Source organism: Eulemur rufifrons, chromosome 17 (assembly GCF_041146395.1).
Source record: "Eulemur rufifrons isolate Redbay chromosome 17, OSU_ERuf_1, whole genome shotgun sequence".
NCBI lineage: Eukaryota > Metazoa > Chordata > Mammalia > Primates > Lemuridae > Eulemur > Eulemur rufifrons.
Window position 1 is genome coordinate 52,035,564 of NC_090999.1, and position 26,091 is coordinate 52,061,654.

General features: G+C 41.1%; 1 protein-coding gene across 2 annotated transcripts; it reads left to right on the top strand.

Annotated features, from left to right (window-relative positions):
* Nucleotides 1-18: 18 nt before the first annotated feature.
* Nucleotides 19-16,654, top strand: BHMT2 (betaine--homocysteine S-methyltransferase 2). Of its 2 annotated transcripts, XM_069492379.1 has the most exons (8): nucleotides 19-122; nucleotides 6,214-6,346; nucleotides 7,930-8,021; nucleotides 8,937-9,128; nucleotides 11,093-11,240; nucleotides 11,481-11,663; nucleotides 11,923-12,151; nucleotides 15,721-16,653. In XM_069492379.1, exons 1-8 carry the CDS (start codon nucleotides 90-92, stop codon nucleotides 15,800-15,802), a joined length of 1,092 nt encoding a protein of 363 aa, XP_069348480.1. In that variant the 5' UTR covers nucleotides 19-89; the 3' UTR covers nucleotides 15,803-16,653. The 2 variants fall into 2 exon arrangements, with proteins under 2 accessions (XP_069348480.1, XP_069348481.1); XM_069492380.1 differs by lacking the exon at nucleotides 8,937-9,128 and having other exon boundaries at nucleotides 15,721-16,654.
* The last annotated feature ends 9,437 nt before the right edge of the window (nucleotides 16,655-26,091 follow it).

A 26,091-nucleotide genomic window follows, 5' to 3' on the forward strand; every position in this document is an offset into this window, starting at 1 on the left:
CGGCGGTCGGACCCTCCCCCGGGCGAAGGGCGGGCTCCTGGACCGGTGCGCGCGCCGGGACCGGCGTCAGCACAGCCTCTGCCCGCACGATGGCATCGACCCGAGCCCCGGGGGCCAAGAAGGTGAGTGACTTCCCTTCCTTCCTTGCGGAGCCCCTGGTCCCTGGGCTCCGAGCGACTCTGGTTCAACTCCCGCCTCGGCCCCTAGCCGAGCCCTGGAGCCTTGACAGAGCACCTGGACTGGACGGCTCCCAGCCTCGGTTTCCCCAACCGCGAGTTGGTTGACATTTCCGGAGCCGTGTGCGGTGCCTGGCACTGTACGGAGTGCTTTACGCAAATTATCTCCTCAGCTTCATAATTATTCCCATTTTGCAGGTGAGGAAACTGAGGCTCAGCGAGTCAGGCGACTAGCTCGGGGTCACCGATCCACTGTCGGGGGGAGCGGGGGACTCAGAGGTCGCGCTCACAGTTTCCTCCTTCAATCAACCGGCACCCGCAGCTCTTCGGGTTAAACGGCCCCAGAGCTCCTCCGAGTTTCCCTCGCGTTTTGGAAAAGTCAGCAGCCTGGCCCTGCAAATCGCCGGCCGACAGGAAACCAGTCGCCGGCAAAGACACCCCAGGGCCGAGGCGCGGGGTGGAGGGTGGGTGGGCTTCGCGGGGGTGGGGGTGGGGCTCCACTTCCTCTCACCCGGTGGTCCCGGCTCCAGGCCCCTTTCACGGTAAGGTCACCGGGTCTTGGCTTTATTCCCCAAGCCCCCATTTCTATGTTGAGTGTATGGCTGGGGGTGGCGGGAAAGGGTGGCTAAATAAAATCAGGAAGGGCCTCAACTTGGACAAAGAACATCCCCCGGACCCTTCAAAGTAATGCACCTGAGCTGAGCAATTCAGAAGGCGGCAGTCGGGGAGGGAATATATGCCTGGAAATGTGCACTGCCCATTTATTTGTACTAAAAAGTTAGGAACAACCAAGCTGCCTTACAATAGGGGACTTTCTAAATAAATCAAGGTTCATCCACTTAATAAGTTATCAGGCAGCCGATTAAAAAAACGAAGCATGGGAACAGGCAAAGTGCTTTGGCAATGTTAAGTTACACAAGGCTGACACTAACCGCACAAAAAATATTTATACATACACACAGTAAGGAAGGACACAATAATGGTAATAGTTACAGAGGAAGTGGAATATGGGTTTTAAAAACATGTTTGGGGATATGCTTTTCAGATTATTAAAGTAAAATGCGGACATTAATGGAAATAAGTTCAATAGAAAAAGAAGCAAAGAACATTGTGCTGACTTTTTTCTCTCAATTTCCTTTAATACTGTGTTCATTTTTACTGTTCATTTTTTTTTTTAAGTTTTTAAAATGTTCTGTCCCTATTCAATTTATCCAGGGACTCCACGAGATTATCACACACTAATCTATGTTAATGTGTATCTATAAATTCTTAGTGGGAAGGAATGTAATCTCACCTCTCACCTCAACTAACAGGTACATTTTAAGAATTCATTTAATTGCCACAGGCGACACCTCCAAGTAGTTCTTTAATCCAAGAGAGCAGTCCTGACATTGGCAAATCTAGCCAAGGGACGGAGATATTTTAGGCAGATTGGGTTTTATGGTCACTTCCCACCACAGGGTAAAGTTGATCTCCTCCTCCTTGTATGAATGGAGTTGCCCTGAGGACAGATCTTACATCTGGAGGTCTTAGGTAGTAATATCTGCAAAAGGGGGGCATAAATGCACCCCAGAGCTCACCATCAGGTCCAGGGCAGGTTCACTGTCAAACTGAAGGGAGCATGGAATGAAAATATTAACGTTCTGCAAATTAATTTACAGCACTCTTTATTTTATGCATTCCAGTCTTTGTCATTCCAGAGCTGCCTTTAGATCATACTGGTGTGGTAATTAATTGAGGTGGTAAGAAAAGCAGTGAAGGAGAGGCTAAAAGATGCTCTGGATTCAAATTTTTATAATTTAGTTATTTTGCTAATGGCTGTATAGAAAAATGGCAAATTTTAAATGTTGGACAAACATCTAGATAACAAATGAAAATATCCTCCCTTTACTTGATATCATGAAAACAAAGGCAAAATATATACTATAATTTCCTTAAAACCCTGGCTAATTTTCTGCTGAAGAGTGACATTTTTTTCTCATTGTTTAGGACAAAAATTCTAGCATATGATGCATCTGACAATTTTAAAACAGTCTTGTCTCTCTGCTAACTCCTAGCAAAGTTTCCTAAGGGTCTACATATTAGGTGCAATATGAGGTGGTAGGGATATAGACCAATAAGATATGTCATCTGGCCCCAAGCATCTTACCATCAAACTGAGGAGACAGGTAAGTAAACAGACACTGCCAGACAGGTGGATGCATGAATGGAGGATCTATATAGCAAGCAGGTCGCAAAGGAGGGGAATCACAAGTGAGAGTGGGTTGGGCAAGGCTTTGCTCTAGCAGCAATGGCAGATGATTTAGAGTAGAGCTGGAGTGAATTCAGTGCAGGGAGGATAGGGGGACATATGACAAGTGTTTAATAGGTACCCTTGTCATAGCCCTGTGACATATTTGATGTGGGAGATAAGAGGCTAACCTATAACACCCAAATTCTGTGCCAATGTTTTTCTCCTCTAGAATTGTTTGATGTGTAATATTAAATTTGATTCTTAATATGGTTAATGTATTAAACTGTATCAGATTTTCAAGAAGAGATTTCGTACAGAATGATTATTCCTCTGATTCTCTCTTCTATATTTGTCAGCAGCAATTATCACATTATGCTGTGAGTATTTGTTGACCTATTGGTCTTCCCCAAAGTAGCCAGACTTTGAGCTTGTTGAAGGCAGAGACCTTGTCTTATTCCAATGTTTATTCCACTTGCCTAGAACTATCCCTGGCATGTAGGAAGGTCTCAATAAAAGTTTAAGGTTTTTTTATGTTTCAAATGTAAAAAATGAAAAGAATGAATCGCATTTTATGGAGGAAGTATAGAGATAGGTGAGAATCATAGTAAATATTAACATTTCTGCCATATTCAGCTGAAATTCAGCTTTAGACATAAAAATGGAAAAATAACCAGAATCAGGGGTTCTCTCTGCCAAAACAGTGTTTATGATTAACACAGCTCACACAGCTGTGTTCCATTTGCCTGTCCTCTGCATACACAGCAAAACGGAGATGGTGTAGATATGGTGACCTGGTACTTATGCCCAAGTGTACCCTGTGTAATGTACTTTCTTGTTCTGCATAAGAAAGGAAGCTAAACACATTTCCAGATTCATTTGCAGCTAGGATTCTGATAAGAATTAGGATCCCCAATCAGATATACCTGTATGAGTCTGGGAAGGTAGAAGTATAGCAGCATGGTGATAGTGCAGCATTCTAGTGTCGGGAACTATAGCAGCCTCTTTCTCTCTATATGGCAGCTGCATAATATATTCCTGAAGCCAGCAGTTCAATACTGGCTTCTTTTCACTGTAGCAGAGGAGGTAGCCCCAGGCAGGTCAGCTCAATAGTTGTTTTCTAGGAGTCATTCCTGGGGGCCCAGTGCAAAATTTTTTGCACTCATTTCTCTATATTAAACTCTTTCTGCTCAAAATAGCTGGAGTGGTTTGTATTTCCTGCAGCTGAACTGGACAGAGGGGATAAAGCCAGAATGAACCCTCTCCCTAGTCAGTCACTCGATGCAGATTGAGAAATTGTTCAAGCCATATTTTGTGTCTCGTTTGGTTTAGTACTGTTAACAGGGCTGTCCTGGGAGGTAGAACAAAAGGGGCTCTGTGGGAAGATCCTCACTTGTCTGCTTTAATTCCCGGTTGCTTTTATTAGACCCAGGAATAACTCAGGTAAGAACAAAGACTCTTGTAAGCAAGATCAAATTAGTTTCACTCTTATTCTTTATTGCCTTTATGGTCTTCCAGCCTCCTAGAAAAAGACTGAAGAAAGTAATATATCTAGTAATGTGGCCAAAATGTTGTCAGAATCTTTTTGTTGCTCAGTGTCCTAGGAAGCTTGCTCCTGACACCTTGGACCAGTCACTTTGGGTGATGATTGATTAGAGGAGAAATAGCAGGTGCCAGACACTAGAACAGAGCGAGCCAGTTTCTTTCCAAAAGAGCCAGTTTCTTTCCAAAATCTATCTCCCTCCTTCCATGATAACGGAGTTGTAGCTGGACACACAGGCATTTGCTGACGACATTTTCTGGCTTCCCTTGGAGTGAGGCATAGCCATGTGGCTAAATTCTCACAGAGGGAGCATGAGTGTGAGTGATATGAGTCACTTCTAGGTCCCAGCTAAAAACTTTAGAATGAGCTTTACCATACTGTGTTTCTGAGTCATTTGAGACAGAATATGAACATGACTCTGACCCAGTTCCAACCATGCTGAAGAGGACAGTACCCTAGGGCAGGGGTTGGCAAACACTTTCTGTAAAGGGCCAGATAGTAAATATTTTCAGCCTTGCAGGCCATACGGTCTTGGATGTAACTACTCAGCTCTGCTGTTGTAGTGCAAAAGTGGCCACAGACATTATGCAAACCAATGGGCAGGGTCCCAGTAGGACTGTCTTTACAAACACAGGTTGTGCGCCAGATTTGGTCTGTAGCTGTCCATGTGCTGTGGAGGTTGGCAAAGTGCTGTAAACAAAGGGCTGTGCACTTTGGGACTGTTATGTGAAAAAAAAAATACACCACTTCTATTTAAGCCACTGTTTGGGAAGCCCTCTTTTGTTACAGCAGCTTAGCTTCACCCTAAACCCAACATGTATCTCAATAAGCTGCCTCTATACCCTGCTTGATGTCTCCCTTGGATTCAGGAACTGATGGGTTTCCTAGTGATTTCACAGAACTGATATGGCTGGTTAGAACCGGCACCTGCGGCTTCTCTCCCCAATCCATATGTTGCTTTGTGTCCTGCTATGGGCAGGTCTGAAATGAATTGGCGTATTTTCAAGAAAAGGTTGTATCTTCAACTAATGCAATCTATACAAAAAAGATCAGGATTGCTATGTGGAGTGGGGGCCAGGGGGTGGCAAGGGTTACAGTGATCAAGAAGGCACCTCTGAAAAGATGATACTTGGCCAAAGACCTGAAGAAGATGTGGGGATGAGCCATGTAGGCATCTGGGGGAGGCGTGTTTTAGACAAAGGAAACTGCAATCCATGGCTAACTGCTCTGGATACAACCCCCTAAGTTAGGGGTGAGCTAAATAGAAAGGTAGTAAAACAGAAAGAGACTAGATTAGGAATTTAGAAGCTCTGCAGTCTGCTTTTGTACTTACTTAACTCTGTGATCTTGGGCAAGTCACAACCTTCCTGAGCCTCAGTTTCCTCATTTATACATGGGAATGAAAACCATCTGTCCTGCCTCACTCACAGAGTTGTTGGGAGTACTAAATGATAACATGTACAGGAACATGTACATTGGACCGATATAGGGCATGATTATGAAACATTGTGTCTGTTAGGATTATGTTCAGTGACTGACACAAAGAAGAGGTTTACTTTTCTCACCTAACAGTAGGTCTAGAGGTGAGCAGCCCATGGCTGCTGTAGCCAGGCAAGGATGTCATTAAGAAACCTATTATCAGTCGATTCTGCCAGCCTTGGCTTGCAGCTTTCAATGGTGTGGCTGCAAGATGACTGCTGAGCCCCCAGGCATTATATTGACATTCCAGCCAGGAAGGAGAAAAAGAGACGAGAGAGAAGGGAGTGGATATCTATATCGGGAGAGCAAAACTTTTCCAGAAACTCTCCGCTGATTCCCCCTGAGTCTCACTGGCCAGCGCTGTCACAGGGCTGCTCCTGGCTGCAAGGGAGCCTGGGAATTTTTTGAAATATGGGGACATTGTCTCCCCACACAGAATACATTAGCAAAGAGGAGGAGAGAGAATGCACATTAGTTAGGCAAGTGGCAGTGTTACCACAAACATGTTGAAAAACCAAAATAACTATGATGGAATCAGCACTTTCACTATAATTTGACTCATTAAAAATTGAGAAAAAATAGTCACAGTCCTTTGATTGCACAAGATAGGTACTTAGATTAGCCAAGAAATGCAGTATGCTCAATCTTTCTGCAATACTACTAGACATCATGTTAACAGAACTAGAGCCCTAAGAACATAATACCACCTTACATAAATTTAGAAATTGCTTTTAGAAAAAACAAGTGGAGGGGAGCTTGGGTGATTTTTTTTTTCTCTTCTTCAGGGTATTTTGGAACGTCTGGATAGTGGGGAGGTTGTAATTGGAGATGGCAGCTTTCTTATTACTCTGGAGAAGAGAGGCTACGTGAAAGCTGGGCTCTGGACTCCGGAGGCAGTTGTGGAACATCCAAATGCAGGTCGGTGCCCACGTCACCTGGGAATGTTTATCTGAGTGACATTTTGCTAAAATATGATTGAGAGAAGATCAAGAAATTATAACAAGTGCCTCCAAGTGTCTCTGTTTCGCTTGCTAAAATTGCCAAGATGTGGAGACAATGGCAGTATGTGGGCTGAAGCATATGGAAGAAAATGACTCCTGTGTGTGTGTGTGTCTCTCTCTCTCTCTCTCACACACACACACACACACACACACACTTGCATCTTCATGTATAGGCAGTGCTAAAAGATATACCTTAATATTTGTCCCATGAAGATTTACCTGGTAGATGTTCAGTTTCCTCAAAATAGGAAAACTGTTATAGCTTCAGATTCATCCTGCTGACAATGTGCACACCGTGGTATAACCGTGTGTGTAGTAAGGATGAGTAATGGGAGGCACCAGCTTAACAGAGTCCAGACAGCCCGGTTCTGGGGATGTGAGGGCAAAGAAATAAACACAATTTTACATCATCTTCCTGGCTCGGGAAAAAAAAGAGTTAGAGGTAGAAAATGTGATGGAATTGGTTTGTGACATCAAATTGGAACTTTAATTCTATTCTGACTCTTCTTTATGTATTTGCTCTCTTAATTAAAGTGGGAGGATAAAGCCAAAGACTGAATGGGTGAAACAGAGCACAAGCTAGGAATGGAACTTTTGATTCCCTCTGATTTTATTAATATATGCAAAGTCCATCAGACAAACCCAGGGTCCTGTCTTGGTTCTTCCACTGACCAGCTGTGTGACCTTGGACAAGTCACTTGACCTCTCCAAGAATCTATTTCTTCCTCTGTTGCATGGGGGCATGACAGGGACTAGCTGTGAGAACTCGTGAGGGAACCCATATGAAATGCCCGGCATATCATACCCAGTGGCCACTATTATTATTTCATTAGACACCCGAGTTCTGTGGTAGGACAGGACAAAGCTTTGTCCCTCTGGTGCTTGAGAGGAAGTTTTCATCTGACCGAAGAAGACTTGTTCTTAGTTTTAAATGATCTTTCTGCTAAACCAGGAAGAAAGTATTGAAATAGCAAAGATGAGCTACAGGACTGGGGGCAAAGGTGGTGAAGAGAGAGAAAGGCATGGCTTTCTGATAGGCCCAGGACAGCTTTCAGACTGCTTTCTGATGTCCCCCAACGCTTGCTGCTGAATTGGTTTGATGTGGGTGCCACCCATGTACATTCTGCTCTCTGTGAGAATTTCCTCCTTTTACTTTGTGGGCTGCCCACACTGACTGCAGTGGACCAGCTACATCCTTCACTACCCTGCCCTGTGAATAAAGCTCTCTAAACCAAGAGACCAAGGGACAGTTGGCCAAAAAGGCTGTAATCTCTGCATGTGACTGCACCAGCCATTGAGGCCCTGAGGTCAGCAAGACAAAATGAGCCTCCTCTAACAGTGTGCCCTGCCCTTGAATTCTACAGATTTTAATCTGTAACTTTTTATCAGTACTAGGTTTGAATCTGGGTGTGATTGAAAGAGATGGGAGTGAGTGAGCTGCTGCTGCAAATGACAGCTTCTCTAATTTTTTATTTCAATTAAAAAAAAACTACTTTGTAGTTCGTCAGCTTCACATGGAATTCTTGAGAGCCGGATCAAATGTCATGCAGACTTTCACCTTTTCTGCCAGTGAGGACAATATGGAAAGCCAGGTAACTGTGATGGTGGGAGAGGAGGAATCACCCGTAACAAAAATAAGCTCTTCATGGGAAGCTATGGAATTGACTTGATGTGTTGCTGCACTTTGTTACAAAATCCACATAAATTTCTATTAATTCACTATTATATAACCATATATACTAAATAAATGAGCTTTTCCTGCCCCTTTAGGGAGAGAATAAATCCCTGGAAAGGCATGGCCATCCTTCTGTGCTATTTTTTTGGAGAGAAAGAACACTTTGTAGATGTTCTTTTTGTCTCGTCAATTCACATTCTTCTCTTCTGCCTTGTCCATTTGGAGACAAGGAGGTCCCAAGAAAAACTACAACATTAGCTTAGAAATAAGAAAAATTGGATTTGACGTCCAACTGCCACCTGTTGGCTGTGTGACTGTGCAAGACACCTAACGCCACTGAGCACTGGTTTTCTCCCTGCAAAACGGAAGCAACAGCAATGCTTAAGTTCATAGACCTGTTGCAAAGAATAGGTAAGATGAAAGATGTGGAAGAACTGTGAAATATTCTGCAAATGTAAAATATTAATACTTGAAGTGTTAATGCCCATTTACTCATTCAACCAATCAACATTTACTGAGTGTCTGTTATAGTCCATTCTCTATGCTAGGTACAAAGATGATACAAAGGCATAGACCCTATTTTGAAGAGGCTCAAAGTCAAGTGTGGAAGGCAAACAAATAAAGGTATTAAAATCCTGCGTAGTGAGTACAATAATGGAAATAGAAGGTCATGGTAACTGAGATCGACCCCTACTCTGCTGGTCTTCTCATATTGCAGTTTATATAAGCAACTTATACTCACCTTCCTTGCTCATTGCCCCCCTTGTTATCTGGTACATTTTACCTTTAAAATGCCAGGTTCACCATCTGAACTCTTGCCCTCTAACCCCAGTGGGAAGATGTAAATGCTGCTGCCTGTGACCTTGCCAAGGAAGTGGCTGGCAAAGGTGATGCTTTGGTGGCAGGGGGGATCTGCCAGACGTCAATGTACAAATACCACAAGGATGAAGCTAGAATTAAAAAACTTTTTCGACAACAGCTAGAGGTTTTTACCAGGAAAAATGTGGACTTCTTGATTGCAGAGGTAAGCCTAATATTAGAGGACAAAGATTAAACCTGTTTTGACAAGAATAACTACATAGTCTTCACATTTCATGAGGGTATTGGACTGGCTCATGCCCTCATTTCTTCTGTGTGTGTGGTCAAAGGTTTATTTAAATGAACAGTAGTCAAGGCCAGCATTTCCTCACTTGGGTGCTAGTTTCTCTGTGGAGCCAGAGGACAGACCCAGGAGTGGCCTGACAGTCGCCTTTGGTTCTGGGTGATTGCAGCAGCTGACGCAGGGCACCCTACAACCTGCGGCGAGAGGAAGGGGACAGTGGCTCAGGGAGCACCGTCTCCCGAGGGAGAGGCCAGGCCGGAAGGCTCTGGGTGTGGCTGGGGCTGTGTGGGAGCAAAGCACAGAGGGTGGGGAGCTACTCAGGCTCATGCAGGCCCCACCAGTAGTTCTCTGCACCGAGTATTTGCCTCATCCTCCTCCATCCATGCCGTGCTCACTCCTGCCTCTCTGCTTTTGCTCAAGCTATAACCTGAGTGACATTTTGAAGCCAGAATCGGTAAGAATTGGTCACTGATTGAACATGAAGGCCCAGAACATTCTCTTCCCTCCACCTCCAGAAAGAAAGCCCTCATTCCCCATTTCCCAACACAACTGCCATTTCCTAGGATCAAGCCCTAAACCCAAGTGTTCCCCTTGAATAAGAAAATAGCCTCTGCCGGGCACGGTGGCTCACACCTGTAATCCTATCACTCTGGGAGGCCGAGCCGGGAGGATGGCTTGAGGTCAGGAGTTTGAGATCAGCCTGAGCAAGAGCAAGACCCTGTCTCTACTAAAACTAGAAAGAAATTATATGGACAGCTAAAAATATAGATATAGAAAAATTAGCCAGGCATGGTGGCACATGCCTGTAGTCCCAGCTACTCAGGAGGCTGAGGCAGAAGGATCGCTTGAGCTCAGGAGTTTGAGGTTGCTGTGAGCTAGGCTGACGCCATGGCACTCTAGCCCGGGCAACAGAGTGAGACTCTGTCTCAAAAAAGAAAAAAAAGAAAGAAAGAAAGAAAGAAAAAGAAAGAAAATAGCCTCCAAACGGTTATTTGCCCCAGTCACACTACTGATCTCTAATGAAAACCTTGCCTCATCAGCCTCCCTAAGGCTCTGTTTTGCCCAAGGCCGGCCAGCCCACCTGGGAACCGTTACCTGCAGAGACTGGCATGGACTCTGCCCTCTGTGTTTTCTAGATGGATGGGAACACAACTTTGTTCAAGAACCTGTCTTTTGATTCTCTCTGTCAGTCTTCACACCCTGCTTTTGCAGACTTGGTTTCTAACTCAAGAGGGAAGAAGTAAAGAGATTTCTGCTGGGTTTTCCCCAGTTGCCTTTAAGGTCAGCTTATCAATTGTGACACTTTGCCACCTTGAAAATGATGTGAGTTTACCAGCCAAGGCATCCTGTCCACCCACCACTGACAAAGAAACTGAGTCGCTATCTCTCCCACTCTGTGTCTCAGTTTTCTCATCTGGGAGAATCATCATATTTCCCTTCCTACTTGATGGAGCACTTATGATTATCTAGGTAGAAGTGAACATAAAAGCACTTTGAAGTATAAAGCATGGCAAACTATATTATTTTTCAGAGATTATCCTAGTTCCATAAACGATCAGTCCAAAATTTATTAGTAAGACTTCTGTTCCCTTCAAAATTATGATTTTAATTACTCAATTACTTTTAAAACCTTTTTTTTAATAACAATCATCATCTCACTGAATCAGTGACCCCTGAATGAAAACCTACATATTATTGTTAAAGGAAAGAGAATATTTACTCAGAAAAATGTTCTTTAGTCAATGTGATAGAGACACATTTCTTAGCAAGTTTTATCACCTATTATATATTTGGTAATTTTTACAACTGTTTTGCAACAATTCGCTTTCTACTGTTCAAAATCTGCCTTATATTTGGACCAGTAGAAAAAGTGACATTTCTTTTAGTATTTTGAGTATGTCGAAGAAGCTGTGTGGGCTGTGGAAGTCTTAAAGGAATCGGGTAAACCCGTGGCAGCCACCATGTGCATAGGCCCCGCGGGAGACATGCGCGGTGTAAGGCCTGGAGAATGCGCTGCGAGGCTGGTGAAGGCAGGTAATCTGGACCCGGGCTGTGGGAACAGTGCAGTTGTTGTTTATGAAATGTAACAGTTTGCCTGATATTGTGAGACTAGTTTGGAAATAAAAGGATGAACTGGCATCGGTTTCCTTATCTGTAAATCTTGGGAGGTGGAAGGAGATAACTAATTTCTAAGGCACCTATCAAAAACTATTAAAATAGAATAAACAAATAAATGAGTAAGAAAATGTAAAAGCCCTTTATTTCTTTGTGTAGGGGCTTCCATCGTTGGTGTGAACTGCCGATTCGGGCCCGGGACCAGCTTGAAGACGGTGGAGCTCATGAAGGAGGGCCTGGGGGCCGCAGGGCTGAAAGCGCACCTTATGGTGCAGTCCCTGGGGTTCCACACGCCTGACTGTGGCAAAGGCGGGTTTGTGGATCTCCCGGAATATCCCTTTGGTAAGCTCCGGTGCATATGGGAGGTCCTTGTATTTGCCGTTGTGACAAAATTCAAACAGCTACAATAAACTATTGTCAAGTTCTATAATACAAGATTGCATAAGATAAAGACATTCAATGTTAGCCAAAAATGAGCTATCCGAAGAAAGCATAATCTAAAGTTTACAGTTTTTTAATTGGGAAAAAAAAATGTCCATCAGAGTATGTACCATTTGAAAATGGGAACAGTAATGGAAATGCCATAATTATTTTATTACAGGACTGGAGCCCAGAGTTGCAACCAGATGGGATATTCACAAGTATGCCAGGGAGGCTTACAACCTGGGGGTCAGGTACATTGGCGGGTGCTGTGGATTCGAGCCCTACCACATCAGGGCAATTGCAGAGGAGCTGGCCCCGGAAAGGGGATTTTTGCCTTTGGCATCTGAAAAACATGGTAGTTGGGGAAGTAGTCTCAATATGCACACCAAACCCTGGATTAGAGCAAGGTAGGAATTTTTAAATTAATATTCTCATTATTTTTCTTTAATCTCATTTTATTGTTGTAAACTCTATGCATGCACATGGTAACTAATAAAAATTCAAAAAGTGTAGAAATTTATAAAATGAAAAACAAAAGTTGCCCCCTCCTGACACCACTCTCATTCCCAGAGGTATTTTTAGTCCATTTGGGCTGCTGTAACAAAATATTATAACCTGAGTGACTTATAAGCAACAGAAATTTATTTCTTACAGTTCTGGAGGCTGGGAAGTCCAAGTTCAAGGCACCGGCAGCTTTGGCGTTTGGTGAGGGCCTTCATTTCATAGACAGTGCTATCTTGCTGTGTCCTCACCTGGTAGAAGGGGCAAGGCAGCTCCCTGGAGCCTCTTTTATAAAGGCACTAATCTCATTCATGAGGGCTCCACCCTCCTCAACTAATCACCTCCCAAAGGTCCCAACATATAAACTTTGGAAAGACACAAACATTCGGACCATAGCACAGAGGAAACCTATTTGTTATTTGTGTTTTGAAGTCTTGTGACTATTTTTTGTTTCAGCAGTTTTAAGCAGTAATTACTGATAACTTTTATGAAAGCTGAGGAATTTAAATCACATAATCTTCTCCTTTCCTCCCCCCAATTCTCTTTTTCTCAATTTTGATTCATTATATTCTTATCTCTTCTATTGATTATCTTTTTAAGTTGAAATTATATATTTAACCACCTACTTCTTAATTCATTAATATATCAATATAAGGCAGGATCTCTTGACTCCACTGTCTGTAAAATAATAATTGATTCCCTTCTGCTCCTCTCCACCTTCCCTCTCTCATCTACCTCTTGGCTTCTTTAAGTTATACCATTACTTTTACAGCATCAAGGTTTATAACCATCATGTTCTGTTCTGTCATTATAATGAAGTCGTCCAAGCTTTATATGTAGATTGAGCCTAAAAATATAAAGCCAGTGAATAACATTTACAATATTATTATAATTGTCATATTAAATAAGCAGGACTCATGAAATAGAATCAGAACTCAACTTCAGTTTTGTCTATCTTTTTAAACCTGCTAAATGGGTAAATTCCTTCCTTTGTCCCTATTTGAAAATACTGATATTCCCCAGGACTTCTCTGGGTACTCGTAGGCAATGGAAAGTCCCATAATCACTTTATTTAATAGACACAGTCTCAATTCAATAATTAAAAGTGTTTGGTTTCATGTAAAACCAAAGCTCAGAACTTAAAACTTCTCCCTTTGTCCAGCAGACGCCTTCAACAGGGAGGAAACCAGGAAAGGCCAATGTGCTCCTTTCTCTTTGCCTTGTGCCTCCAACCCTCCCTTCTCATCTTGCTACCAGGGTATCTGCCCTCTACAGATTCTAAGTAAGAAGAGAGAGGATGGAAAAGGGAGTAAGACTACTATTGCTTGACTGGCACCCTGATAGGAAGACTGCATTCCCTGAGCCTGGCAGGTCTTCATGAGCACTTCCATGGTTCATCAGAGCTACTCCCTGGAAACTTGTGTCTGTACTGCTCATGCCACAGGCATTTTTCTCTGACTACTACTTCCCCCTCAGACCCTGGCTTTTTCAGTAAGTCACACCAGATACAACCTATTTTGGGGTCCCATTTTCCTTCTGGGTGACTCTCTTGGGCCAGATTTTAGATACTTCAAGTTGGCTCTCTTGCTCTCATTAGACTCAAAACGGCTTTCACCCTTCCTGTCTATAGACAGTCCCCGAGAGTGTGGGCTGACCCCAATTCAACAGCACCATCTTTGCTCACAAACAAAGTAGCTGGCCCATTGTTCTCTTGTGATCTAAACATTCTAGTGTAGAGTCAGGTGAGTCATCTGACTGGTTCTTGGCCACCTAATTTGAAATTTCTGCAAAGTGTCTGTCTTGCAACTCCCTTTGATATCTGATTTCTATCATATCTCAGTGCTTCCAATAGAACTTCCAAACTAATAGCCTATTAAATGAATGATTTTCTAAATATTCACTGTAGAACAAAGTGGTATGCATGGGACCATGGAGAAAGACAAATAATCCTATTTTGTAATATTTGAGCCACTGTAGGAGAATATTCCAAGCATCAAGTTCAAATGGATTCTCTTCTCTTACATTTTATCTGCTGTCCAAATCCATGCAATATTTCAATTGCTTCAGACTTGGACTGACTTTCTTTATACAACATTTGGTTTTTTAGGGGTTTCTAATTAACTTCCTTTTTCATTGCTGAAAAAAACAACAGGCCTTTGCTTTCTCTGAGGTCTTCCAATTTCTAAATTATACTATTTGTTATAGTCACTCACTTTATTATTTAAGACATTTTTCTTGGGGCCCCCTGAATTACTGTTTTGTTTTGGATTATTGCATGTCTGATATACTTTTTCTGTCTTCCCTTTCTCTCTCTCTCTCTCTCTCTGTGTGTGTGTGTGTATGTATATGTATATATACACACACACATATGTGTATATTTTTTAAAATCTGTCAATGCAATGCCACCCCCTTTCCACCTCCTAAAAACCAGTCACAATCTGTGCTATATTCTCCTCTCTGTTCAGTGCTGTTATGTATTTAATCCATTTTGCACTTCTTTATTCATTTCAGTGGGATTTGAAGTAGGCTTCATATATGAACTGGAACAACTTCCCTAACGTAAATCTATTTAGGTTGTAAAAGTAGGCAAGGAACCATTTAGCCAAACCTTTCTTCTGGGAGATATGGATATTTATCAGAGAAGATCGTTTTTATAGGTATCACATTTAGGGGGAAAAAAAGCACTAAATATAAATATAATTAAAAGGTGGGGAAAGCATACTTTGGTGATGATTAAAATAGTGTAAATAAATGAAAAATAGCTTATTTAATTATAATCTGCTAGGAATCCTGAAAATTCATTAGCCGTTAGAATTAAAACATTATTCTATAGACTAAAGCAAGACACTCCTTGTACCCTGAATTCCCAAACCTACTGATATTCGCAGAAATTTATGATTACACAAAAAACCTGTATAAACCCCAGATTTCTGACATTTCATTATCCAAAAATATTGATTTAGTGTTTTGTAAATAATGTGAAAAATATATATTTAACACAAAGATCTGACCAGAAACTTTTGTACTCTTCTTTCTTTGTCTAACAAGAAATAAATACTAACAAAGTAATTTGTATCACTTTCTTACTTTTTGAACTTTGACTCATTATATTAAAAACTGTTTTCATATACCTCTCACTATATTGAAATATTGAGTAGTTAGAAGGACTCTTAGAAATTTCAGAATGAATATAATTCATAAAATCATGTAAAATTGAAACATTGTTTCTGAAAGGTGGTATGAAACCTAAGGATTGTTAATGAGGATAAAAACGTCAGAAAATCCCCTGGCATGAATGGATATGGGTATGTTTTTATGTCTCTGTGTTGAAACAAAAGTTCACTTTAGCCTGACTGTTCACCAGATCTTGAGTGTGTGTGTATGTGTACACACACATGCACATGTGTGACCTATTGGACTTATAAAATAGGTATGACTCTTTGAATTAATTAATCACATATATTTTAAACCACAGGGCTAGAAGAGAGTATTGGGAAAATCTGCTGCCAGCTTCAGGCAGACCATTCTGTCCTTCGCTATCAAAGCCAGATGTCTGAGTAGTGGAAGAAAACACTGAAATAATAGATCAAAAAGAAGTTGTCCTCCGCCCCACCTGGAACCCTTGCTCACCGTCATCCTCAGCCTGCCCTGCTGTCTCCAGCTGCTGAGAAGGTGATGTGCTGCAGGCCCTTTAGTTTGACCCACGCCTGCATATTGAGCTCGTGCTGTGGTTAAGCACCTCGACGGATGCTGGATGCTGCCGGAGACGCAAGGAGATACCCCTCATCCCCTAAGGACTTACTGTCCAGGAATGCTGCCGTGCATTCTGCTGAAGATCATTGAGAATAGCCAGACTTGTCTAGGGGGAATTTGACATTTTAAAATAACCAGAAGTCACTGAGAACCAAGTCTAGTGAATAAGTCAAGTGACTAAGCTAGATGCTTGAGGAAGGTGGAGCAACACTCCAAAGCGATGTGTGTGCTTTCCTTAAATTATTGTGTTATAACTCCAAAGACATTCCCAAAAGAAAAGATGTGAAAAATGTTTTGAACAATGTCAGGAGTATTGAAATAAGTGTATAACCTTCCAAAGTGATTACTTTCAAAGATGATTTTCACTTAAAGATGTTAGGTCTTAGAATTTTTAAAATGTCTTTATAATCACAAATAGCTAGGTTATAAACTGTGTAAGGACAAAGATCATGTGATAAGTTTCTTATATTTCTCCTTATTTAGCACTGTGCTAGACACAATAATATAATAGATGCTCAATGAAATACTTATTGTTGATTATTTAAAATAAGTAAAAATAGAGAAACTGAAGATCTTTTTACAAGTCAGAGTTCAAATCTATCTTGGTCTAATATTTTCTTATGTTTGTGTTATTTGCTGTGTGCCGATTTCTCTTTTTTTCACAACAATGTATCAATTTGTGACAATTAGTAAAATAGAGAATAACTTACCTTTTGTAGCATTTGAATATTTAAAATTTTGTAGACATTCTTTGGGATAATAATAACAAATATCTATTACTTACTATGTCCCAAGCTTTGTTCTACTATATATAAAAAAGAGCAAATATGCATACACATATATATACTGTCATATATATACACACACACATATATTTTTTACACAAGAATTAAAAATGAGAACGTGTTTTTAACACAGTAGTTTATAAATGAGGAAACTGAGGGCTAATGAAGTAACTTGCCTGAGGTCACACAATTAGTAAATGTGGGATTAGTAAATTGAGATTTGAACCCACATGGTCTGGCTCTAGAATCCATGTTTTCAACCAATGTGTTGCATTGCACACTGCTGCTGCTTTTATCAGAGTCTGTCCACATTTTTCTGTTGCTGAGTTTAAGGTATTTTTAATCAACTTCCCTTAATATAAATTAGCCCTTCAGTCCTGACATGGTTGTTTCTATAATGTTGACAACCTAGAATTCATTCAGTGTTTCCACTTTACCCATTATACTACACAACCCCACTCTGCTGGAAATTAGAGAATGAATAATTTGCCTTCATCTCCAGGCCTCTGGGGTCCTTGAGGGTGACTAATCCAAACTGTGAATTAAGCGCCTGAATATCTTTGCCAGCATCTCCAGCAAGGACCATCCAGTCTCTGTTTGGACCCTCTAGTAGGAACTCACTACCTCTCAAGATTATTTATTTCTTTTCAAGCTGCATCTCATTCTTGGAACATTATTCCATATATCAACCAGAACTCTACTTATCTACAACTTCCACCTATTGGTTCAAATATGAGACTTTGATGCCCAAAGAACAAATTTATGGTTTCTTCCATGTGAGTGATAAATCTTCAAAAATTTAAAGATAGCTGTTAATGCTTTCCTATACTTACTCTTCATTTCCTCCAACAAAAAAGCATAGGTTTTTAAGATGTGCTTTGTTATATACTACCTGTGTGACATTAGATGGTTACTTAACTTTTCCATCATAATTTCTTCATCTGGGTTTGGTGCAGTGCTTCACACCTGTAATCCCAGCACTTTGGGAGGCTGAGGTGAGAGGAATGCTTGAGGCCAGGAGTTCAAGACCAACCTGAGCAACATACTGAGACCTTGTCTCTACAAAAAAATTAAAAAACTAGCTGAAGGTAGAGGCATATACCTGTAGTCCTAGCTACTCAGGAGGCTGAAGTGGGAGGATCACTTGAGCCCAGGAGTTTGAGGCTACAGTGAGTTATGATTGCACCACTGCACTCTAGCCTGGGCAACAGAGCTTCAGGACCCTGTCACTTAAAAAAAAAAAAAAAATTCCTTATCTGTAAAATGATGGTAAAAATAAAATAGAACCATCCTTATTGGGGTGCTATGAAGATTAAATGAGATAACAAGATACTTAGGAACAGTGCCTGGCATGCAGTAGGGAGCCATTGTGCATTATATAGTGCAATATAATTATGTGACTTGATTTTCATCCCTCATCCTCATGGTGACTGACTTTCTTCTGGGCATACTCTGGTATCAAAGCCTCTGCTTATTTTTAGTACTTGGTCTTGAACACCACACTCCAGGAGTGGACTGCTCATACAATAACTGCCTGCTTAGTATGCGGAGAGGGCAGTGCACGGCACTGTGAGAAGAGCGAGAGTGAAGAGGTTATGTAGGGTGGGGGAGCTGTCCTCCACTCTGAATCCCTTCCTTGGTTTAGCACCAGCACAAACTAAGACCTTCATCTGGTTTCCTAGTATACAGTTTAAAAGTGGTATAACAAAAATAAATTATATGTGGTAGGTCGTAAGGAAGTGTTTTTAAATCTAGGTCCATTGATCCATAAAAAATGAGTATCAGTTGAGGCCCATATTATCAACGGCAGCTCATTTAGACTTTCAGAAAGAGTAAAGGCAATCATCAGCTTTTCAGATTGACAGTTGTGATATGTGCAAAAATATATTTTTCAGAAGGTATTAGTCACAGGAGTGACATGGGTTGAAAGATGTGAATAAGGACAATAATAAGGAAAAATGAGTTTGAAGAAGATATGCAGACAGACCAAGAGTACCAAGAGAAGATGAGACACGACATAAAGATCAGCCTGAGCAATAGTGTAGGCTGCACCCACTTGAGGAAATTATGTGCAGCCACGGAAAATTGTGTTCAAGAAGCATATTTAATAACCTCATTGTGTGTGCCGCTTTGCTTTGATGATTTGTAGTCTGAACATTATTGATAGGACAAAAGTCATTATAGTTTCTCAAACATGCATTTTCACCTTGGGTATACTAAGTACAATGGCCTGCAATAGGATGTTGATGAGGCTAAAGTTGATAAAACTTCCAAGAGATAAGCAGGTAGACAAAATAAAGTAAAATTTTTAAAAGATTTCCTACATTGAAAGACTCCAAAATTTACATAGTGATTAGATCACACTTTAAATAATATTAAAAACACATTGAGGAAAAGTATTTCAAATCATTTCCACTCCAATTTAATCACTGTGCCCCAAAATAAAGTCCAGAAAATATGCTTAGTAATTTCTCTCTTCTGGAAATGCTAGACAATACATTTGGATAATTAAAAATATTGGAAAAACAGAGACAAAATGATTTTGTGCAGATGAAATGGTTATATAGCTAGAAGTATCTAGAAGATCATTTGAAAAGCTATTACAGACAATAGAGCATCCAGTATATGGCTGGGTAAAAACTTTATATACAAAAGCCATTGCTTTTCTATATACACTCAACAACTATGTTGAAAGTACAATGGGAGAAAAGGTCTATTTCACATTTTTAGCAAAATGATTAAATATCCAGGAATAAAGTTTATAAGAAATGTATAAGAGCTATTGAAGGAAATTTGGGGATGCTACTGTAGGATGCAGAATAAGACTTGAATAAATCTGTACACATATTCATAGAAAGACAATTATTTCAAGATGTCAAGCTGTTCTAAACTGCTTAATAAATGCAATAAATGCCAAGGAAAAGTTCCATCAGGATTGAGGGGAAATAGACATGCAAACTCTCAAGTTCATAAGCAAAAAAGAAATGTAGGGATTATGGGAAAGTTAGAACAAGAGGGATAGTGAGGAAAGTGTGGCCTTGCCAGACAATCACCATACGTAACATACAGTAATTAAAACCACTGGTTACTTGTATAAAAAAAAATCAGTGGGACAGACTAATATATAATACATATAAACAGAGTTAATACATGATAAAGGGGGCATTTCAGGTCAATGAGGAGAAGCTGGATTATTTCGCAATGATAGACTATTGATCAACCACCTGGGAAGAAGAAGCTGAATCTCTTAGAATAAGTTCAGGATTGATCAAAGGTTTGATGATAAGTCCATAAAAGAAAAGCCCATAAGAAAAAAAATCTGGTAAATTTTACCATATAAAAAAATTAGGCCGGTGGCTCATACCTATAATCCTAGAGCTTTGGGAGGCTGAGGTGTGAGGATCACTTGAGGCCAGGTATTTGAGACCAGCCTAAGAAAGAGTGAGACCCTGTTTCTACTAAAAGTAGAAAAATTAGCTGGGGGTGGTGCCCCACACCTGTAGTTCCAGCTAATCAGGAGGCGGAGCCAGGAGAATCGCTTGAGCCCAGAAAGTTGAGGTTGCAGTGAGCTATCATGACACCACTGCACTCTAGGCTGGGTGACAAAGCGAGACCCTGTCTCAAAAAAAAAATTTAAATGTATGAACACATACAAAAATACTCTAAACAAAGGTGAAGTCAGATGGGAAAAATGTGTAACAGGGGTGAGAGTAACCACTCTTGCAGCAAGGAGGTCTTGAATAGTTCAGCTCGACCCCCACCCACACAGATGTTGTGAGGGGGCTCACCTATGTGATTGGCATTCAGAACCCAACTCCATCCCATTTTCTTGGGCTTACCAGTGTTATGAGAGGGAGATATACCCAGCTGGGGACCAAGCAAAGAGTTGGGGTCAGCACTGGTGCTAACACCACCACCACTACTTGATGGTCACTATTGCAGGTGCAGAATGGGATGCAGTGAGTCAGGTGTCCCAGGAAGCACAGTGCTGCCAGTGGAGATGATGTGAGGGACAGGTAGCTGGATCAGCAGGTGCTGACACGGAGCTCAGGCAGCATCCGAGCATTCACACATTGTCCTCCAGCGTGGTACCTGCCAGACCTCACTCGACTCTTCCCTTCCCAGGCAGTAGGTCCTCTCCCTTTTCGGGCAACTTCTGGGGATCAGATCTCACCTCCTGTGTCCCCCACATACACTTCATACTGCTTCCTCCCACTTCTCTCAGTGCCCACAACCATTTAAGGTTTTCATAAAAACCTCTTTTCCTCTTGATCTTTTATTACAATAGGACATCACACCCAAAGCAATGGAAAAATGAAGTACTCTTTCCTCAAAGGCAGCCTTATTAGAGATGGGGAAACAAGGGGTGCAGGGGAACAAGGGGTTGGGGGAGAATAATAAATTTACAAATTAAAGCAACCTGAATGCTAATATGTTGCCACAAATATTTGCACACATATAATAAATTAAGGGAGACTTTTCTTAATCTATAAATTAGGAAATAGATTATGTTAATCTACTAAATATAGGAAAAAATAAGCAACGCATTCAAAATTAGGTAAATACACAGCAAAACAACAATGGGATGCTTTTTTTCACTTATCAACAAAGACCAAGAAGTTGATAATATTCTATGTAGATGAGGATGCAGGGGGAAAAGGCATTCTCATATAATAGATATACTCTTTGTAGAAGTATAAACTGGTACAAACTATTTGAAAAGCAATCTGGCCATATCTATCAAACTTTAGAATGTATATACCCTTAGATGAGCAATTTCACTTCTAGGAATGTAATCTGCAATTATGTTCATATATGTGCAAAGGTGCATGCCTGGAAACCACCTAAATAGCTATCAATGACATACTACTTAAGTGAATTATGGAACATCTACAGAATAGTAAAGCATGGAGTCACTAAAAAGAATACATTTGATCAACATATGCTAAAATGGAAGGATCTCCTAGATATGTTGCTAAATGGAAGTATGCTCCCATTGTGTACACACAGAATATTTTGGAAAGGAATATTTCCCTCCTATGGAAGAAGAACTGCTGATTGAAAGTGTGGTATAGGAGAAAGACCTCCTTTTCTCTGATCCTGTTTCTTAGTGTCTAAATTTGTTAATATGCATTGGTATTACTTTTTCTACAATTTATTAATTAATTAGCTTTAAAATGTGTGTAAAGATTTCTTATTGCAAGGGGAAAAACCAGATAACATGAGTTTCTTGCTGTGATACAGAATGAGAAACACTACATCACCCATGATGTGTATCAGCCAAAAAATGGCTGCGGGGAATCTAACCAAGCCTTTAGATTTCACTTCCATTTCAGAGGAAATGTAAGGGATATAGGAACAAGGTAAACACCACAGTCAGGTGGATCACGTATTCTGCAGGATGGCTGGCCTGGTCTTTTCCACATGTCAGTATCTTTTTTTTTTTTTTTTTTTTTTTTTGAGACAGAGTCTCACTTTGTTGCCCGGGCTAGAGTGAGTGCCGTGGCGTCAGCCTAGCTCACAGCAACCTCAAACTCCTGGGCTCAAGCGATCCTACTGCCTCGGCCTCCCTAGTAGCTGGGACTACAGGCACGCGCCACCATGCCCGTCTAATTTTTTCTATATATATTTTAGTTGTCCATATAATTTCTTTCTATTTTTAGTAGAGACGGGGTCTCACTCTTGCTCAGGCTGGTCTCGAACTCCTGACCTTGAGCGATCCACCCGCCTCGGCCTCCCAGAGTGCTAGGATTACAGGCATGAGCCACCGCACCCGGCCCACATGTCAGTATCTTGAGTCTGTTCATTTATCTGCAACAAACCAGCACAATGCATGGTCCTGGTTTGGATGAACCAGCAATTGTTTGGGAAACAATTGGGGAAATTTGAACATGACCTGGGTATTAAGGAATCAGAATTAATTTGGGCTATATAGGAAAATGTCCTTGATTCTTAGAAATGCATGTGAAATTTTTAATGCAAACTAAATGTTAAATTACTATTTATATTTTACTTTGAATATTTCAGCATATAAAAATGAGGGGGTTTTTTTAAGGCAAGATTTCCCCAGGTTTTGATTTGGTTGGGGGAAATTAAGAAGGAGTTAATTGTAAAAAATAAGAGTGACCAGTGAAACCAAGAGAAACTGGTTTGAACTAGCTCTTTCCAGTTTCACAGCAGATGTTTGCAGTACTAGGGAGTTATCAGGAATAGCAGATGGCCCACTGATAAACCCTGCTCTGCACAGAATCAGCAACACAGACTAGCAAATCACTGGCACGGAAACCACTTGTAAGAGATCATTGAAACTAGAGGTGAAGGACAGCTGGAAAAACAATTCCTGCTTTGCAATGATCACAGCCATGATTTGATACCTTATGCAAAATTGTAAGCAAAGTTAAGCAACCCATTTTGGCTGTACAGTCAGCTGCCTTGAAGGTGAGCACACATTTTGTTTGCTCAATAATGAAAATGCTGAGAAGAGTTGCAGAAGGGTGCAATTTGCCCTGACATCAGGGTTGTTTTATTAAAGGGTCTTGAGAGAAGACGGCATGCTGACGGTGGCATTGCGGCAGTCTGGCAGTCGCATTTCATTTATAGCCTCTATTATTTAGTTGGAGCACAAAGGGAGGAGGAAGATAGAAAGGAAAATCAAAGTTGTATTTTTCATGACATAGGTACAGGGGAACTGGCCTCTTCCAAATAGTAAAATTGGAGAAGCATCTTTCCACCTTGTGGTGACTACTTACATTGAGGGTTCTGTGCTTTCCTAACCAATTATAATACAGTCACCCATTAATTCATTTATTCATTCATTTAATCACTCGTTCATCCATTCATTATTCAAATAACATTTATTTAGTGCTTGACTATGTTGGTCACTCCTATATGTTCCATAGTACCCTATACTTATCATGAATAAGTTCAATGTATTTTAATATTCCCTTGGTCATTCCTGTTTACTTGCCTGTCCCCTATTCAAAGGGGCAACGAAAATATCTTGTTAATTATTGTATTCTCAGTACCTGGCACATTATAAAACTAAAAAAAAGTATTTCATTCAATGTTGAATAAATGTACAAACTATGCTAAGGTCAAGAGATGCAAGGATGAATAAGCAACTGTCTTACGCTACCTGGCTGAATTCTCTTGCCCAGAGTATTTTGAAGAACAAATGCATGATGTGTCATAGATCAGCACCAGGTTGTGGTGGTTTAAAGCTGACGTTGAGACCGGTAGGAGGAAAGAAGAGGAATGGCAGACTGTGCAAGGAGGATGGCTCAGGGTGCAACCCCAGGAAGTTCCAGACTGGTATAGATGCAGGAAGTATTTAGGACAGTTGGGATTCAGAATAATTAACACTGGGGGTGGGGGGGGGGAATGCACATTTAAATATGCATCATTGCCATTTAAAATATGGCAGCCAAGCACAGTGGCACGCACCTATAGTCCCAGCTACTCAGGAGGCAGAGGCAGAGGGATCACCTGAACCTAGAATTAAAGACTATAGTGTGCTGTGATCATGCCTGTGAATAGCCATGGCACTCCAGCCTGGGCAACATAGTGAGACTCCATCTCTTTAAAAATAAATAAATAAAATAAAATATCGGAACCATTTTAAAGTCTAAAACAAGCAAAACAAACACAACCATTTTAACTGCTCATCTAAAAGATGAGTGTGGGACACACCATTCCAAACCACTTGCAATAACAGAAAAACCAATAAATCATACTTTTCTGATTAGAAGGCTAAGAAAGTTTGTTGCTCCATTCAGAGAAGTTGGGCCTCGTTCCACGCTCAAGAAGGCTTATAAGTTTCTATACTGGAAAGATATACCTATCCGTTCTGATTTTAGAGTCAATAAAAACCATCTTATGCTCCCCTCTAAAAGTACTTCTTTCTCTTACCCACTTGCTCATTCATTCATTCATTCATTCTATTCAACAAATATTTATTAAGGCTGTTATGAGACTGGTACTGTTCTAGGTGCTGGGATTGCATAAGGGTGACCAACTGCCCTGGTCTGCCCCAGGTTTAGCACTGCAAGTCCTGTGTCCTGGGAAACCCCTTTGTCCTGGGCCAACATTGATAATCTTAGAGCCTACATCAGTGAGGTGGGGTTGAAATTTTAGCTAGGGAGGCCCCAGAAAGCTCTCACTAGAAACGTCACTTTCAAGAAAAGACCTAGAACACCTAAGGACAATAGCCACGTGGATATCTTGCGGAAGAGCAGTCCAGAAAGTCCAAAGCCTGAGGCAGGCACATTACCCCAGCTCTAGGCACATGTGTTAACTCATTAAACACCTCCTACAACTCTAAAAGTAGGTTCAGCTACTATTCCTACCGATGAGGAAAGCAAGGAGCTTCCTTCCCCAAGGGAATTTCATCCTGGGAATGTTCAAGGAACAGCCAAGAAGACAGGGCTGCTGGAGACACAGGGAGGGGGAGAACAACAGGAGATGAGACCCGAGAAATAAGCAGAGTCCGACTGTGAGGACTTTGGCTTTTCCTCTGAGCGATATGGGAGGACACTGGAAGGTTTTGAACAGGAAAGGGACAGGCTCGCTTTGACTGTCGTGTTAAAAATAACCCATAAAGGAATAAGAGCAGAGACAGGGAGGCTTAGCATTTAAATAATCCTTTTGAAAGTTCTAGTCCCTCTCAGCTGTGGCAGGAAGCTGAGGAAAAGGTTACAGTCTGTTTTTGTGAGCACAGTTTCATCTTTAAAAAAAGATAGTAGGTAGGAGTCTTTACTCTTTCCTGGTTCAATGGTGACTGTTGACTTTCAATTTTACAATGAGAGGGAAGCAGTTTCAGAAATGAGGACTATAAATGGTGTTAGCTAAATCATAACTCTCACAGTGAGGTGAATGTCCAGCTATAGAGGGGTGTTAAGGATGTGGAGTCTGGGGCCGGATCGCCTGAGTTTGGATCTCAGCCCTACTACTTATTAGCTGGGTAGCTTGAACGAGTGACTTAGTTTGGGGAAGGAAGCTCCTTGCTTTCCTCGTTGGTAGGAACAGTAGCTGTACCTACTGTTAGAGTTGTAGGAGGTGTTCAATGAGTTAACATGTGAGCCTGGAGCCGGGTAAGTACTCATTAATGTTTAGCATTATTATAATTATTAAGTCACCCAGGAATAGATGCTCAGCTTTATAACAGAGGTGGACTTTCAGAGACAGGCCTGGTGTTTTATTACCGTATCCTTTCCAGTTCTGAGCGTAAGATTTGTTGAATGAATAAATAACTGTTACTAAAGCATCAGTCACAGTATTTTATAGACTAAAATTTTTTTGAGTTAAGAACA